This window comes from Anoplophora glabripennis, unplaced genomic scaffold (genome assembly GCF_000390285.2).
Source record: "Anoplophora glabripennis isolate ALB-LARVAE unplaced genomic scaffold, Agla_2.0 scaffold1849, whole genome shotgun sequence".
Lineage (NCBI taxonomy): Eukaryota > Metazoa > Arthropoda > Insecta > Coleoptera > Cerambycidae > Anoplophora > Anoplophora glabripennis.
In genome coordinates, this window is record NW_019417947.1 from 9,455 (window position 1) to 24,133 (window position 14,679).

The window sequence follows — 14,679 nt, forward strand, 5'->3', positions numbered from 1 at the left end:
GACCTGTTTTTACACCTGCAACCTGTTTTTTTACTGCTACAGACCTGTTTTTTATAGCCTGCAACCTGTTTCTTACTGCTACTGCCTGTAATCCGTTTTTACTGCTACAGACCTGTTTTTTACAGTCTGCAACCTGTTTTTTACTGCTACAGCCTGTAACCTGTTTTTTACTGCTACAGACCTGTTTTTATAGCCTGCAACCTGTTTTTTACTGCTACAGACCTGTTTTTTACAACCTGAAACCTGTTTTTACTGCTACTATTTTATTTTTTTAATTTTTTAAATTTTTTATCCATCACGCTGAGGATGATGTCTGAAGATAACGACAAGGCTACCACGAAGAGAATAATGTCTGAAGATAACGACAAGGTGACGATTGTGCAGGCGCGTCTGAAGGCGTATCTCAATGTCTGACGACGACAATACCTAACGTAAAGCTTAGTTAAGATGATAATGATGGGAGGTGACAACACACTGAAGGCCACCTAAAGACAAATGAAAGGATGCAATCGCTTGGAAATGATTGGTAAGTTACTGAATTATTTCCATATTATGTAGCTTGTTGATAATGTCACTATAGAGGTGATGTTCTTTAGTTAAACGACACTCTTCGATATAATAGCGTAAATCATTTACAAGTTTGTCAGGATCGTCTCCGCTCTCTCTCTTTCTAACAAATATTTGCTGCTCTCACAATCTGTTTCTAATTGTGTTTTATGTATCGATTATCTGGATAATCGTCAACACCACACACATGTTAGACCTTTTACTTCTATTTTAAATATCATTCTAATTTTATTTTGGATTTTCAGGTAGTTACAGAGAACCCGTGCTGAACGTACAGGAGACCAGGATACGTGGAGGTCAGTTACCACATGACAACTCGTACAAGCACATTTGTTCAATGATTTGTAAATTTGTGAGTAATATGCCATACTCGTTTAAGCTGTGGTTCCTTCGAAGTGTAACTTGTAAGTTTGTAAGGAATCTTACATGCGCTTCGATTGACACATACTGGATAGTATAACTCACACGCTCGGGATGCTTACTAGTTGGTGTCCAGCCTCGACTCATTTCGGGTAACACTAGCTAGTTGTTGAAGAATGAATGATACATATTTGTTAATTAATATAATGGAAACGTATGAAAGGATGACAAATGATCCCCGGCTGTTGTCGTGCTTTGTGATGACCCATATATAAAGGTAACAATACCAACAATAACATTTGTTATCTCTCTCTTTCTCTCTCGTTCTAATATTAAACTAGTACCTATTGAATCTGAATTTTTAACAGCTTTAAGAAGCAGTCCTAATAAATGGTGTACACAGAGATTTTCTTTCTCATTCAATGCCTCTGCTCTAGGTACCTACATTCTTCAGACCACTTCAGAAGCAGCAGCAGTCTACAGGATGTTCTTAAAGAAGCAACATGACAACTCTTGAGATTTTAAAAGGTTTTTATATATGTTGGTTTGTTCCTTAATACGTTCTCTGCCTGAACTTTTTTCAATACAATTTGATATTTAAAAGAATAAGTAGTTAGCGTTGGTCACACGGGCTTTAATATGAACTTGACACGACAGTATTAAGATATTATAACAACGGTTTCTATTAAACCCATTTCCTAAATAGCATAGAATTCTTCTAGTAATTAAATAGATAATGTTATACAGGGTGTTAATTAAGTATGTACAATAAATTTAACAGACAGTGATTTTAAGACAATGCTTCGTGTTCGTGTTAAACTTTTGTAAAAAAAATGATGTTTCGTAAATATCTTAACCCAATTTTAGTGACACAGCTATTTATTTCAAACCGTTAGCGAAATATAAGGTGCTAATGCGCATGTTTTTTCGTTTAAGAGACCTGAACGGAGCTATGTTCGAATTTCTCATCTTAAGATTATGAAATTTCACACTAATAGCTGAAATATATAAACCACAGTATTCCTGTTGTTAAATGATATTATGGTGGTCTAGAGGTAACGGGCTCGCTTTGGAATCCAAAGGTTCGGGGTTCGAATCTCAGAGAGAGCAAGACTCTTTTAATTTAAATAAAATTCTCTCCTCTCTCTCCTTTACTCCGATCTCTATTGCGCAAGCGTTTAAATCTAGAAATTTGAATTTACCACCAATAAGGCACTAATTACAAGTATGTTCTGTGCATGTATTAAACATATTTTATTTTTGTTCATATTAACAAATTTCCTAAAAAGCATGGAATTCTTCTAGTAATTAAATTTTTTATCCTTTTAAGCGCTACCCAACCGTAAATTTTATACTAATAGCTGAAATATTCAATATATCAACCACATTATTCCTGTTGTTAAATGCTACTATGATGGTCTAGAGGTAACGGGCTCGCTTTGCAATCCAAAGGTTCGGGGTTCGAATCTCAGACAGAGCAAGACTTTTTTAATTTAAATAAAATTCGAAACCAACTTTAAATTTACAGCCCACCTCTCTCCTTTACTCCGATCTCTATTGCACAAACGTTTAAATTTAGAAATTTGAATTTACCACCAATTTTATTGCCGCACTCTCATTNTATAGATATTCCATCCGAGAGCATTTCTTCTCCATATTTATAGTGTGAAAAAATATATGTAATGGTCTTTACTCCTATAACTAAGGTGAAGGGTCGCATTTACCATTCAGTAACAATCTAACAACAATTCAATTCTTCCGTTTTCTCTCAATCAGACAACTCGTATATAAGTTACAAGAGATGTGTTATTTAAAAAACAAAACATCCGGTAGCTATTTATTTCAAACAGTAGTTTATTTTTGTTCATATTAACTTATTTCCTAAATAGCATGGAATTCTTCTAGTAATTAAATTTTTTATCCTCGGATTTTAAGCGCTACCCAACGTAATTTTATACTAATAGCTGAAATATTCAATATATCAACCACATTATTCCTATTGTTAAATGCTACTACGGTGGTCTAGAGGTAACGGGCTCGCTTTGCAATCCAAAGGTTCGGGGTTCGAATCTCAGACAGAGCAAGACTTTTTTAATTTAAATAAAATTCGAAACCAACTTTAAATTTACAGCCCACCTCTCTCCTTCACTCCGATCTCTATTGCACAAACGTTTAAATTTAGAAATTTGAATTTACCACCAATTTTATTGCCGCACTCTCAATGATCAAACAACCTGTCGTTACTCGATTTTAAATTTACTGCCAATTTGCCGCGATCTGATTGGTCGAGAGATGTGGCCAATTTGAATGCTACGCTCTGATTGGTCGATGGGCGTGGCCTAAAAGTGGAGGAGAGGGGGTAAAATTCGTCAAAAATGACCAGGATGAACCTTCATAAGAAAATACATGGGATTTTGGCGTCGTATGAACATAGCCTATCTACTTACTGGCATGAGTGCAGAGATATGGAATGGAATACTACTCTATATCTTTGCATGAGTGAGATCACCACGGCCGATGAAAGACGTCGAGTACCAAGGAAACCGGATACACTCTCTAGCTAGATGCAATTGTTAAAAGTCTAGAATAAAATTGTATCTGTTTTATTCTTTTTATTTCATTAAAACTCTATTAATCATAAGAAAATCTAATATCAGAAATGGGGTTAACTTACGCAATTATTAGTGTTTTTTAAATTTGAACTGTGAAAATTGCGACTATGAGCGAATCTTCTTAGCAGAGGCGGAGCCGAAGAAGGGAGCGCAGAGACTCCCTTGCACTTGATAGTGCTGAAGGCGTTTTAGTTCAAAGATCCAAGAAATCCTCTCATGGCAGTCGTTCGGTGAGTAACGATGAGTCTGTTTCAAATCTTAGTCAGGTCTTTTTGAGCGGTATTGAGAAATTAATGACAGTTTTTTGAAAAACTTTTACTTATCCATAAAATGCAAATTCCGTTAAATCAACAAATTAAATCTTCCGTTGAGACAGCGAACATTACCGATCCGGCGATTTTAGCCCGTCATTTTACGAACATTTTACACCACAACTCAAAATAACAGAAGTTGAACAATCATCACCGATTCAGAAAAGTATTATTCACTTCCAAAATGTTATAACTGTAACCGCCACGGACATGTTCAAAAGAACTGCCCTAACCAAAATAAACAGTAGTTCCGTATGAATCGGCCATTCGTTTTGTTAGTACTAAGAACATAAATACAAAAAAAAATTACCATGATATACATACTTACAGAAAAACAGCTAATAAAATGTTATATTATTATTATTATATAATGTTCATTGATATCTAATAATAATTGTAAAAGCTATATAATTACTAAATACAACTACTATAATTAAAATATTAAATAATCTAGAAGATATATGTATTGTACATAGTTTATGTATATTATTTATGTTTATATTATAAAAGACGATGTAGCACTGAAGGTTTGTTTATTTTATTCTTAAGGGCACAGCCATCATAATGCCCATGTATTTATAGGACAAAACTTTACCGAACTGGATGACATCAATTTTATTAGGCCAGGTCATTGCTCGTTCGCTGTTTATACTTTAAAACGCCTTCTGAAAAAAAAACGGATATTTATGCCCTATTCCAAGAATTGCCGAACCTTTTTCGCACAATCCATATAGATAGACCATTTTAAGACGCGCATGGGCAATACTTATATACTAAAGATCGTAGATGCATTTACAAAATTTTTATTCATATGTCGAGTCAAAGATACAAAAGCAAAATATGTTATTAAATGTTTGCAAGATTTTATTAAAAATTTTGGTGTTCTCCGTCGTATAATTTCTGAACAAGGTCGCTCTTTACTTCAGAAGCATTTAAAGCTTTTGTGCTTGGTGCGACTCATCATTTAAATGTCGTCGGCTTGCCACGAGGAAATGGACAAGTTGAGAGGTAAAGATCGGACGCTCCTTGCTTCGTTGGCCACAATGGGAACCAATCTTGATCATTGACTGCTGGGATCAAAATATAACGCGCCGCCGCGCCATTATTCTATGGCTAGAAATTGGCCTCAATGATTTGGGATCGAGGGGGATTATCCCTCTTTATCCTGCCTCATCTCGTGTAGGCCTGGACAGCCTTCGTAGGTGGGCCCCATNTGTTTTCTACTGCTACTGACCTGTTTTTACAGTCTGTAACCTATTTTTTACTGCTACAGCCCTGTTTTTTACAGCCTGCAACCTGATTTTACAGACCTGTTTTTTACAGCCTGCAACCTGTTTTTTACTGCTACAGACCTGTTCTTTACAGACCTGTTTTTTACTGCTACATACCTGTTTTTACAGACCTGTTTTTTACAGACCTGTTTTTACTGCTACAGACCTGTTTTTTACAGACCTCTTTTTACAGACCTGTTTTTTACAGACCTGTTTTTACATAACTGTTTTTTACAGACCTGTTTTCTACAGCCTCGAACCTATTTTCTACAGCCTGCAACCTGTTTTTTGCTGCTACAGACCTGTTTTTTACAGCCTATAACCTGTTTTTTACTGCTACAGACCTGTTTTTACAGGCTTGTTTTTTAACAGACCTATTTTTTACAGCATGCAACCTGTTTTTACAACCTGCAACCTGTTTTCGCAATCCAGTCTTTACGTGATAATTATCCAGTCTTTACGTGACGATTATCCAGTCTTTACGTAATGATTATTCAGTTTTATGTGATGATTATCCAGTTTGTTGCAGGCTGTAAAAACAGGTTGCATGCTGTAAAAAACAGGTCTGTAAAAACTGGTTGCATGCTGTAAAAAACAGGTCTAGAAAAAACAGGTTGCAGGCTGTAGAAAACAGGTTACAGGCTGTAAAAAACAGGTCTGTAGCAGTAAAGAACAGGGTACAGGCTGTAAAAAACCGGTCTGTAAAAACAGGTGTGTAGCAGTAAAAACCAGGTTATAGGCTGTAGCAGTAAAGAACAGGTCTGTAGCAGTAAAAAACAGGTTGTAGGCTGTAAAAAACAGGTCTGTAAAAAACAGGTCTGTAGCAGTAACTTACGTAATGATTATCCAGTTTTACGTTATGATTATCCAGTCTTTACGTGAGGATTATCCAGTTTCATGTGACGATTATCCAGTCTTACGTGTTGATTATCCAGTTTTACGTGATGATTATCAAGTCTTTACGTGATGATTATCCAGTTTTATATGACGATTATCCAGTTTTTACGTTATGATTATCCAGTTTTAAGTGACGATTATCCAGTCTTTACGTGATGATTATCCAGTCTTACGTGATGATTATCCAGTTTCACTTGACGATTATCCAGTCTTACGTGAAGATTATCCAGTCTTACGTGAATATTATACAGTTTTACAAGACGGTTATCCAGTTTTTACGTTATGATTATCCAGTTTTAAGTGACGATTATCCAGTCTTTACGTGAAGATTATCCAGTCTTACGTGATGATTATCCAGTTTTACGTGATGATTATCCAGTTTCACGTGACGATTATCCAGTTTTTACGTTATGATTATTCAGTTTTACGTGACGATACATATTCATTATACAGCTGCTACTCAAAGAGTAAACATGTATACGTGCGACATTTGCTCCAAGGGGTTTGCATATAAAAGTGGACTTAGTCGTCACGCTAACAAGCATAAATCTATCACATTTCCCTGCGACACATGTGGAAAGAAATTTACAAGACAGTACAACCTAATCGCTCACAGGGAAACCAAACATCAGCAGATTATTGATAACAGCGATCTAACCGCCCACGACATGAACAGTACCTGTAATACAAAATATATATACAGACCCCTCGACTGCTATGATAATGAAACGTTAAACATGGATAATGATGAACAATTAGAAACAGATTGTGAGAGCAGCGAAGATATGCTAGAAAGAGAGAGCGGAGACGATCCCGACAAACTTGTAAATGATTTACGCTATTATATCGAAGAGTGTCGTTTGACTAAAGAACATCACCTCTGTAGTGGCATTATCAACAAGCTACATGATATGGGAATAATTCAGTAACTTACCAATCATCTCCACCTCATCATCTTCATTTGTCTTTAGATGGCCGATCTGTGTACAGAATTATAATCGTCTACCATGAACGATTTATGTTTATGCTGGATACTGCCTTCTCCTATCATATACCAGTCAGTTGCAATCGAGATATCTTCCTGCGAATGTTGTATTAAAATTTTTGGTGGTCCCAATAGATCTTATACATCCTTTTCAAACGTAGTGGTTGTTCAGAATGGCTCTATTAACTAGCATTGATGCTTCATCCTCACATTAAAAATCAGTCTATTATGACGAAAGCATAAAATCATCTATCGTGGACGTAAGATTGGACATTTGAAACAGCACAAGGTTTTCCTGATAATACCAGCGCCTATTGTATAATCGTACACGAACACTTCCCACTTAGCGAAATCGTAAAGAATTTAGCTTAAAAAATAATATGTAATATAATAATATCATATGAATCTAAATAAAACATTCAGATGCAGCAGGAGGAACTGTGAGGATCTTTTCCTTTGGATATACAACCTATTGCAGCAATGAAGAAGAAAAACAGTTACTTTCGACGAATCTAAAAATAAAGTGTATCTAATGAAAACGTGGACTTTTGCATCTACTGCAGCTCGGCGTAGATACTGGGAATCTTTCGCTGTGGACAGACTTAGATTTAAAAGAAGAATTAAAACGACTTCCAAAATTCTCGAGCTGTTATTAGATAAACACCTTGAAAAAATTCGCCAATTAAAATCCGAAATAACACACTACGATAGCCAATGTGAAGTGACTAAACAGTTTCAAAAGATGAATATTCAAGACAAGTGGGATGACGTATTTACGAATCCTCATCGATTTTCTGCAACGAAGGATGGACCTACATCTACAAGAATTGTACCAATTACGTTATAATACATTTATTATATTTTAATATGCTTAATATATGTTTACTTATCCTTGTTTGTTTTATTTCCTCTCCCCCTCTACTTTTCAGGTATAAGAAAAACCAGTTATATGGCTTTACAAATTATTATGTAGCTCATTCGTTTATAGGCAGTGGTCTGTTGCTTAACAACGATGGCCGTTTTACGTTTCAATTTCATAATTTTAACTGCAGTACTACAAAATGTGTTATATGTACATGATATACACAACGTAGAAGAAATGTATGTGTGCTACCGAAATGCCAGCGAAAGTGATACGTGTCCGCATACGTTAACTCAGATGAGGCATACAGTAGTTAATGGTGGAAAGTTGAGGGTCTTCGGGGCACCAATTCCGGAAGATTCTAAATTCTACAAGTTGAGAATAACATTTCAAGATAAATCGATTGGAGATTTCGATGTCTGGAGACCATTACCTATTTTAAACTGCTCCGATTATGAAGATGTATATGTAGACGCACTCATCGTGGCGTCTGAGGCTACGAAAACAGATATGAATATAATTTCTGGGCTTATTTACTTTATAACAGTTGCTACAATTGCGTTAGTACTGAAGAGCGTCGCAAAAACCATTCAAAAGTATTATGGTATTAAATTAATGTAGCGAAAACAGCAGAAACGCCACATCTTTGCCGCAGCTCTCCAGATTGATTGATAGCAACAACAACATAGTGTTTAGTAGCGCAGCACCTTCAAGAATTACAATCCTACCACCCCCATTGTATAATATCACTGATTGTAACAACTTACAATGGGCAATATTCAAATTGTTATCAAGGAACAGAGCGACTAAAAACACAACTTTTGTTCTGTAAATTTAATCATTAGATGTTCGATTATTCTTCAGTATATCATAATCATGTGTAGCAATAAGTGTTTTTAGCATCTTTAGTGTCTGGTAGGAGGCCAATCGAAGTAATGCGAAATTCCATTCCTGAGGACGAATGTTGGGGACCGCCTGAAAAGGTTTGCCGGATATGTCGAAGGCGAGAACGAAACGTAATTTTTCTACCTTGCGGTCACTTGGAAGTCTGTTGTATTTGTGGAATGCATATAAAATTTTGTACTTTCTGTTAAAAAGAACTTGATGCCATTGTAGTAATTTAACTGTGTATTATAATAAGCTATAAAAATAAAATAATAAATATATATATTTCTTGTTTCTATTAGATTACAATTTTTGCTGACTTGGGGATTTTAATGGAAATAAGATACTAATTACAAGTATGTTCTGCGCATGTATTAAACATATTTTATTTTTGTTCATATTTAACGTTGAATCTCAATATCAACGATCGATCACGTGACCTCAATCGAATGATGCAATACCTGATGGGATTGATGTAATACTGTTTGGAGTTCATTGACCTCTTTTACTCTCTTGTAGATTACAATATATGCCAACGTGGTAATTTTAATGGAATTAAGTTATTAAGTTACAAGTATGTTCTGCGCATGATAAGAAGATGTAATGCTGTTTGGCAATTTATTTCTTTAGTCGCACATGGAATACATTTTGTGCTCGGTAGTTCCGTTTCATCAACACATTTGATACATTTGTATTTAACTGGAACAGACATATTGCACAAAATCATTAGAGCACTCGCCGTTATTACCTTTTGAAATAAATGAAATACATTACAGTTATAAAAATTTATCACTTCCCTCTCCAAAATTCTATTCGTCTCACCTCTCGATAAGCACGTTTTAAACGAAATTCCCTGTATGTACTTTTAATATAAAATAATGTCCTAATTTCTTTTTGCATGCTTAAGACCCGTATCTGGATGAAACTATTAGGTATCTAATTACACTTCTTACTGAGATAATATATTAATTTTATTATTATATTTTCTGTTAATTTATAATTTTGAACTTACCGCCAGCCCCGTCTAATCAAATGCTTATACGCATGCGTTATAATTTCAATACATTTGCTATTTCCATTATTCATCTTTAGTTTTAAATTTTCCGTTAATTCCACTCATATGCTGATATTGATGCAATTCCGAATAAGAACGATATAATGCTGTTTGGAGTTCATTGACGTCCCTTATAGGTATGATTTGTGTTGACTTATTGATTTTAAAGTAATTAATTACATGTTCTCCACATATATTTTCTCACATATATCTTATTTCTATTATTTTAGTTTCTGAATTTACCGCCAATCCCCTCATGTCGAGATCTACTAGACAAGCATTTAAATTTTAATGTTACATATATTTTATTTCTTTTGTTAACAATTAATTTTGAATTTACCGCCAATTCTATTAAACTAATTTCCTAAATAGCATAGAATTCTTCTAGTAATTAAATTTTTTATTAGATAGACAATACCTGCGTCATCTACTTGCAGCGCCATATTGGCTACGTAATAAAAGATCGAAAGAACTTATGCGATATTATGCATCAGAAAGTGCTAGGGACTATTATCCCTTGCAAACAGTAACGGATAATAAGAACCCCGTATACGATTATTTCTGGGACGTATGTGCGAGAAGAGTTGTTCCTGTATATTGCTTGCTGGGTATCTCAGGAATTCTACATGAAATGCGGTAAAATAATTGAAGAATATTTCGTAAACGAATTCAAGGTCAAGTACCAACACGATAATGAAGCCGGGAATATTAAATTTTGTTCTATCAGTTTATTATTAGGTAGATCGATAATCATGTTGAATTTTTTCATATCATGATAGCCATCGAAATAATTATGAAAATCATAAGATAATACTTCTAAATTTTGATTTGAATTTCCCGCTAATTCCACTCATATGCTGATATTGATGCAATTCCGAATAAGAATGATGTAATACTGTTTGGAGTTCATTGACCTTCCTTATAAGTATGATTTGTGTTGACTTACTGATTTTAAAGTAATTAATTACACGTTTTACACATATATTTTGTCACATATATATTATTTCTATTATTTCAGTTTTTGAATTTACCGCCAATCCCCATCATCCCGAGATCTACTATGCAGCAATTTTTTTAATATTACATATATTTTAAATCCCCCATCAATTTCAATGTGGTGCTGATCGAACCTAAATCGAATGATGCAATACCGTATTAGAATGATGTAATGCTGTTTGGAGTTCATTGACCTCTCTTATCATGATTTATGCTAACATTGCGATTTTGAAGAAACTAAGGCACTAATTACAAGTATGTTCTGCGCATGCATTAAACATATTTTTTATTTTTGTCCATATTCTAAACATCAATCTCAATGGTTGCTCATGTGATCTCAGTTCATAATGTGATCTTTATATTTACCAAGTTCAGCTCGAATGTCATTTTGCACCAGGAATTTGTGAAATAGAATCTGTTATTCAAGTTTGGACAAGCATTTTGGTTACACCTCGTATAAATATATGTATTCTTTAAATGTTTAATCTAGGATAAATCTAGTAGTATTAAACTAGATAAACACTTTTACTAAGGAACTTTAATTGTTGACGATAATATATGTATAGTATATTATCATTAAATTACTTGAAAATTAATATTCTCAACGTAACATATACAACATAACAAACATTTCGACTTTTACAAAACCATCAATTTGTAGTAAAACGGCAAATCTTATGTAAATGAATTATTTTCGTTCAAAATAATGTTTATATAAAAAGCGGTACAATAACTTTATCTTTTCCTACAACTTTTTGAAAAATAATCAAAATCCTTCATAACTGCATCATTAATTAAATTAGTGATTTAACTTGTTCTATTTTGTCATTTTACTCATACGACATAGATGTAGATCTGAAGTTGAAATAAAAACTAAATATCTGGAATTATTATTATTTTTGCTCCAATTTTAGTCTAAAGCATAGCGATCTTAAGGTTTTACTTATATCATGTTTAAGAGAAAAAATCAGTAATGAAAAAATATTCTACATCTCATCCTTTACCTAACAATTTATGCAACAAATATAATAGCCACTTTTTATATTATAACTGATATTCCATCCAACGGCATTTCTTCTCCATATTTATAGTGTATTTTTATAAAAAAATAGATGTAATGGTCTTTACACATACTCCCATAACTAAGGTATATATGAAAGGATCGAATTTACCATTCAGTAACAATCTAACAATTCAATTCCCCCATTTTCTCTCAATCAGACAACTTGTATATAAGTTACAAGAGTTGTGCTATTTTAAAAAAACATCCGGTAGATGTACAAATATGCGCATGTCTGTCGCCTGGATTTTGTGTACGTGGCTGATGCTTTTACGTCAGTGACACAGCTATTTATTTCAAACCGTTAGCGAAATATAAGATATCTTGTGCTAATGCGCATGTTTTTTCGTTCAAGAGACCTGAACGGAGTTTGAATTTTTGATATTTGTTTCATATACCCACTCAATTTCTGGCGAATGAACCCCGGCTGTTGTCGTGCTTTGTGATGACACATGTATAAAGGTAACAATACCATTTGTTATCTCTCTCTCTCTCTCTCTCTCGTTCTAATATTAAACTAGTACCTATTGAATCTGAATTTTTAACAGATTTAAGAAGCAGTCTTAATAAACGGTGTACACAGAGATTTTCTTTCCCATTCTATTCCATTCCTCTCCTTTAGGTACCTACATTCTTCAGGCCACTTCAGAAGCAGCAGCAGTCTACAGGATGTTCTTAAAGAAGCGACATGACAACTCTTAAAAGGTTTTTATATCTGTTGGTTTGTTCCTTAATACGTTCTCTCCCAGACCTAGGCTGAACTATTGCTTTTTCAATACAATTTGATATTTAAAAGAATAAGTAGTTAGCGTTGGTCACATGGGCTTTAATATGAACATGACACGACAGTATTAAGATAATAATAACAACGGTTTCTATTAAACTCATTTCCTAAATAGCATAGAATTCTTCTAGTAATTAAATAGATAATGTTATACAGGATGTTAATTAAGTATGTATAATAAGGTGCTAATGCACATGTTTTTTCGTTTAAGAGACCTGAACGGAGCTGTGTTTGAATTTCTCATCTTGAGATTATGAAATTTCACACTAATAGCTGACATATATCAACCACAGTATTCCTGTTGTTAGTTAATACTATGGTGGTCTAGAGGCAACGGGCTCGCTTTGGAAACCAAAGGTTCGTGGTTCGAATCTCAGACAGAGCAAGACTTTTTTAATTTAAATAAAATTCGAAACCAACTTTAAATTTACCACCAATTGCAGCCCACCTCTCTCCTCACTCCGATCTCTATTGCGCAAGCGTTTAAATCTAGAAATTTGAATTTACCACCAATAAGGCACTAATTACAAGTATGTTCTGCGCATGTATTAAACATATTTTACCTACGACCACTACTGTAAATACTTAAAAACACACAAAAAATCGCACAGTTTTCCTAGCAACCGCCTAGCAACGATCAATACAATACTGTTTGTATTGACCGTTGCTAGGCGGTTGCTAGGAAAACTGTACGATTTTTTTACCAAGCTGTGCGATTTTTTTACCGTCTGTTTGTATTGACCGTTGCTAGGCGGTTACTAGGAAAACTGTACGATTTTTTTACCGTACGAAGTAATAGGAATCTTGCATTGATCGCAGACGGTATGTTTTTAAGTATATAAAGTAGTGGTCATAGGTAAAGTATAGTACGTAATAAGTGTTGTAAAAAGCATTTTACGCACGAATGGAAAAGTTACACACGACGCCGCGTAGCGGCGAGTGCGTAATTCTATGAGTGCGTAATTGCATTACACCACGTATCACGTACTATACTTTACCTATGACACTACTTTAAATACTTAAAAACATACCGTCTGCGATCAATGGACCCAATGGATCATGATTCCTATTACGTCGTACGGTAAAAAAATCGTACAGTTTTCCTAGTAACCGCCTAGCAACGGTCAATACAAACAGTATTGTATTGACCGTTACTAGGAAAACTGTGCGATTTTTTTACCATACGTAATAGGAGTCTTACATAGATCGCAGGTAATGGTCGTAGGTAAAATGCTTTTTACAACACTTATTACGTAATATACTATTATTTTTGTTCATATTAACTCATTTCCTAAATAGCATGGAATTCTTCTAGTAATTAAATTTTTTATCCTCAGATTTTAAGCGCTACCCAACCGTAAATTTTCTAGTAATAGCTGAAATATTATTTAGCATCAATATATCAACCACATTATTCCTGTTGTTAAATGCTACTATGGTGGTCTAGAGGTAACGGGCTCGCTTTAGAATCCAAAGGTTCGGGGTTCGAATCTCAGACAGAGCATGATTTAAATAAAATTCGAAACCAACTTTAAATTTACTTCCTTCACTCCGATCTCTATTGCGCAAGCGTTTAAATCTAGAAATTTGAATTTACCACCAATTTTATTGCCGCACTCTGATCAAACAACCTATCGTTACTGGATTTTAAATTTACTTACTTTACAATATGCGGCTGTATTTTTCCAGTTTCCCGAAGTCTTTGGATATCGAGTTTTTACGAAATATAAAAGTTATGGCAAAAAATGGCTTGAGGGGTGGTTATTTCAACCTCTTTCGAGGGGTTAAAATTTTCGAAAAATAGTTAAAAACTTGTATCTGTATTAGTAAACAACCCGTAAAAAAATTTGTTATTTGTACCTCGTTTGGTTTTCAAATTACAGCCAATTTTCATAATTTTTTTGGAAACTTTGATGGCCCATATCTCTTCAGGGGTGAACATTTTACTAAGGCGATTTTTTGCAGATCGTGTTCTTTTGAAATGTAGATTCACTAGTATCATTTATGCTACTCCATTCAAAAACACCCTGTATAT

At 34.3% G+C, this 14,679-nt stretch overlaps 1 protein-coding gene across 1 annotated transcript; it reads left to right on the forward strand.

Annotated features, from left to right (window-relative positions):
* Window positions 1–6,491: 6,491 nt before the first annotated feature.
* LOC111692539 (zinc finger protein 133-like) lies at window positions 6,492–6,947 on the forward strand. The gene has a single exon (XM_023456587.1). It carries the CDS (start codon window positions 6,492–6,494, stop codon window positions 6,945–6,947), a length of 456 nt encoding a protein of 151 aa, XP_023312355.1.
* Window positions 6,948–14,679: the final 7,732 nt, after the last annotated feature.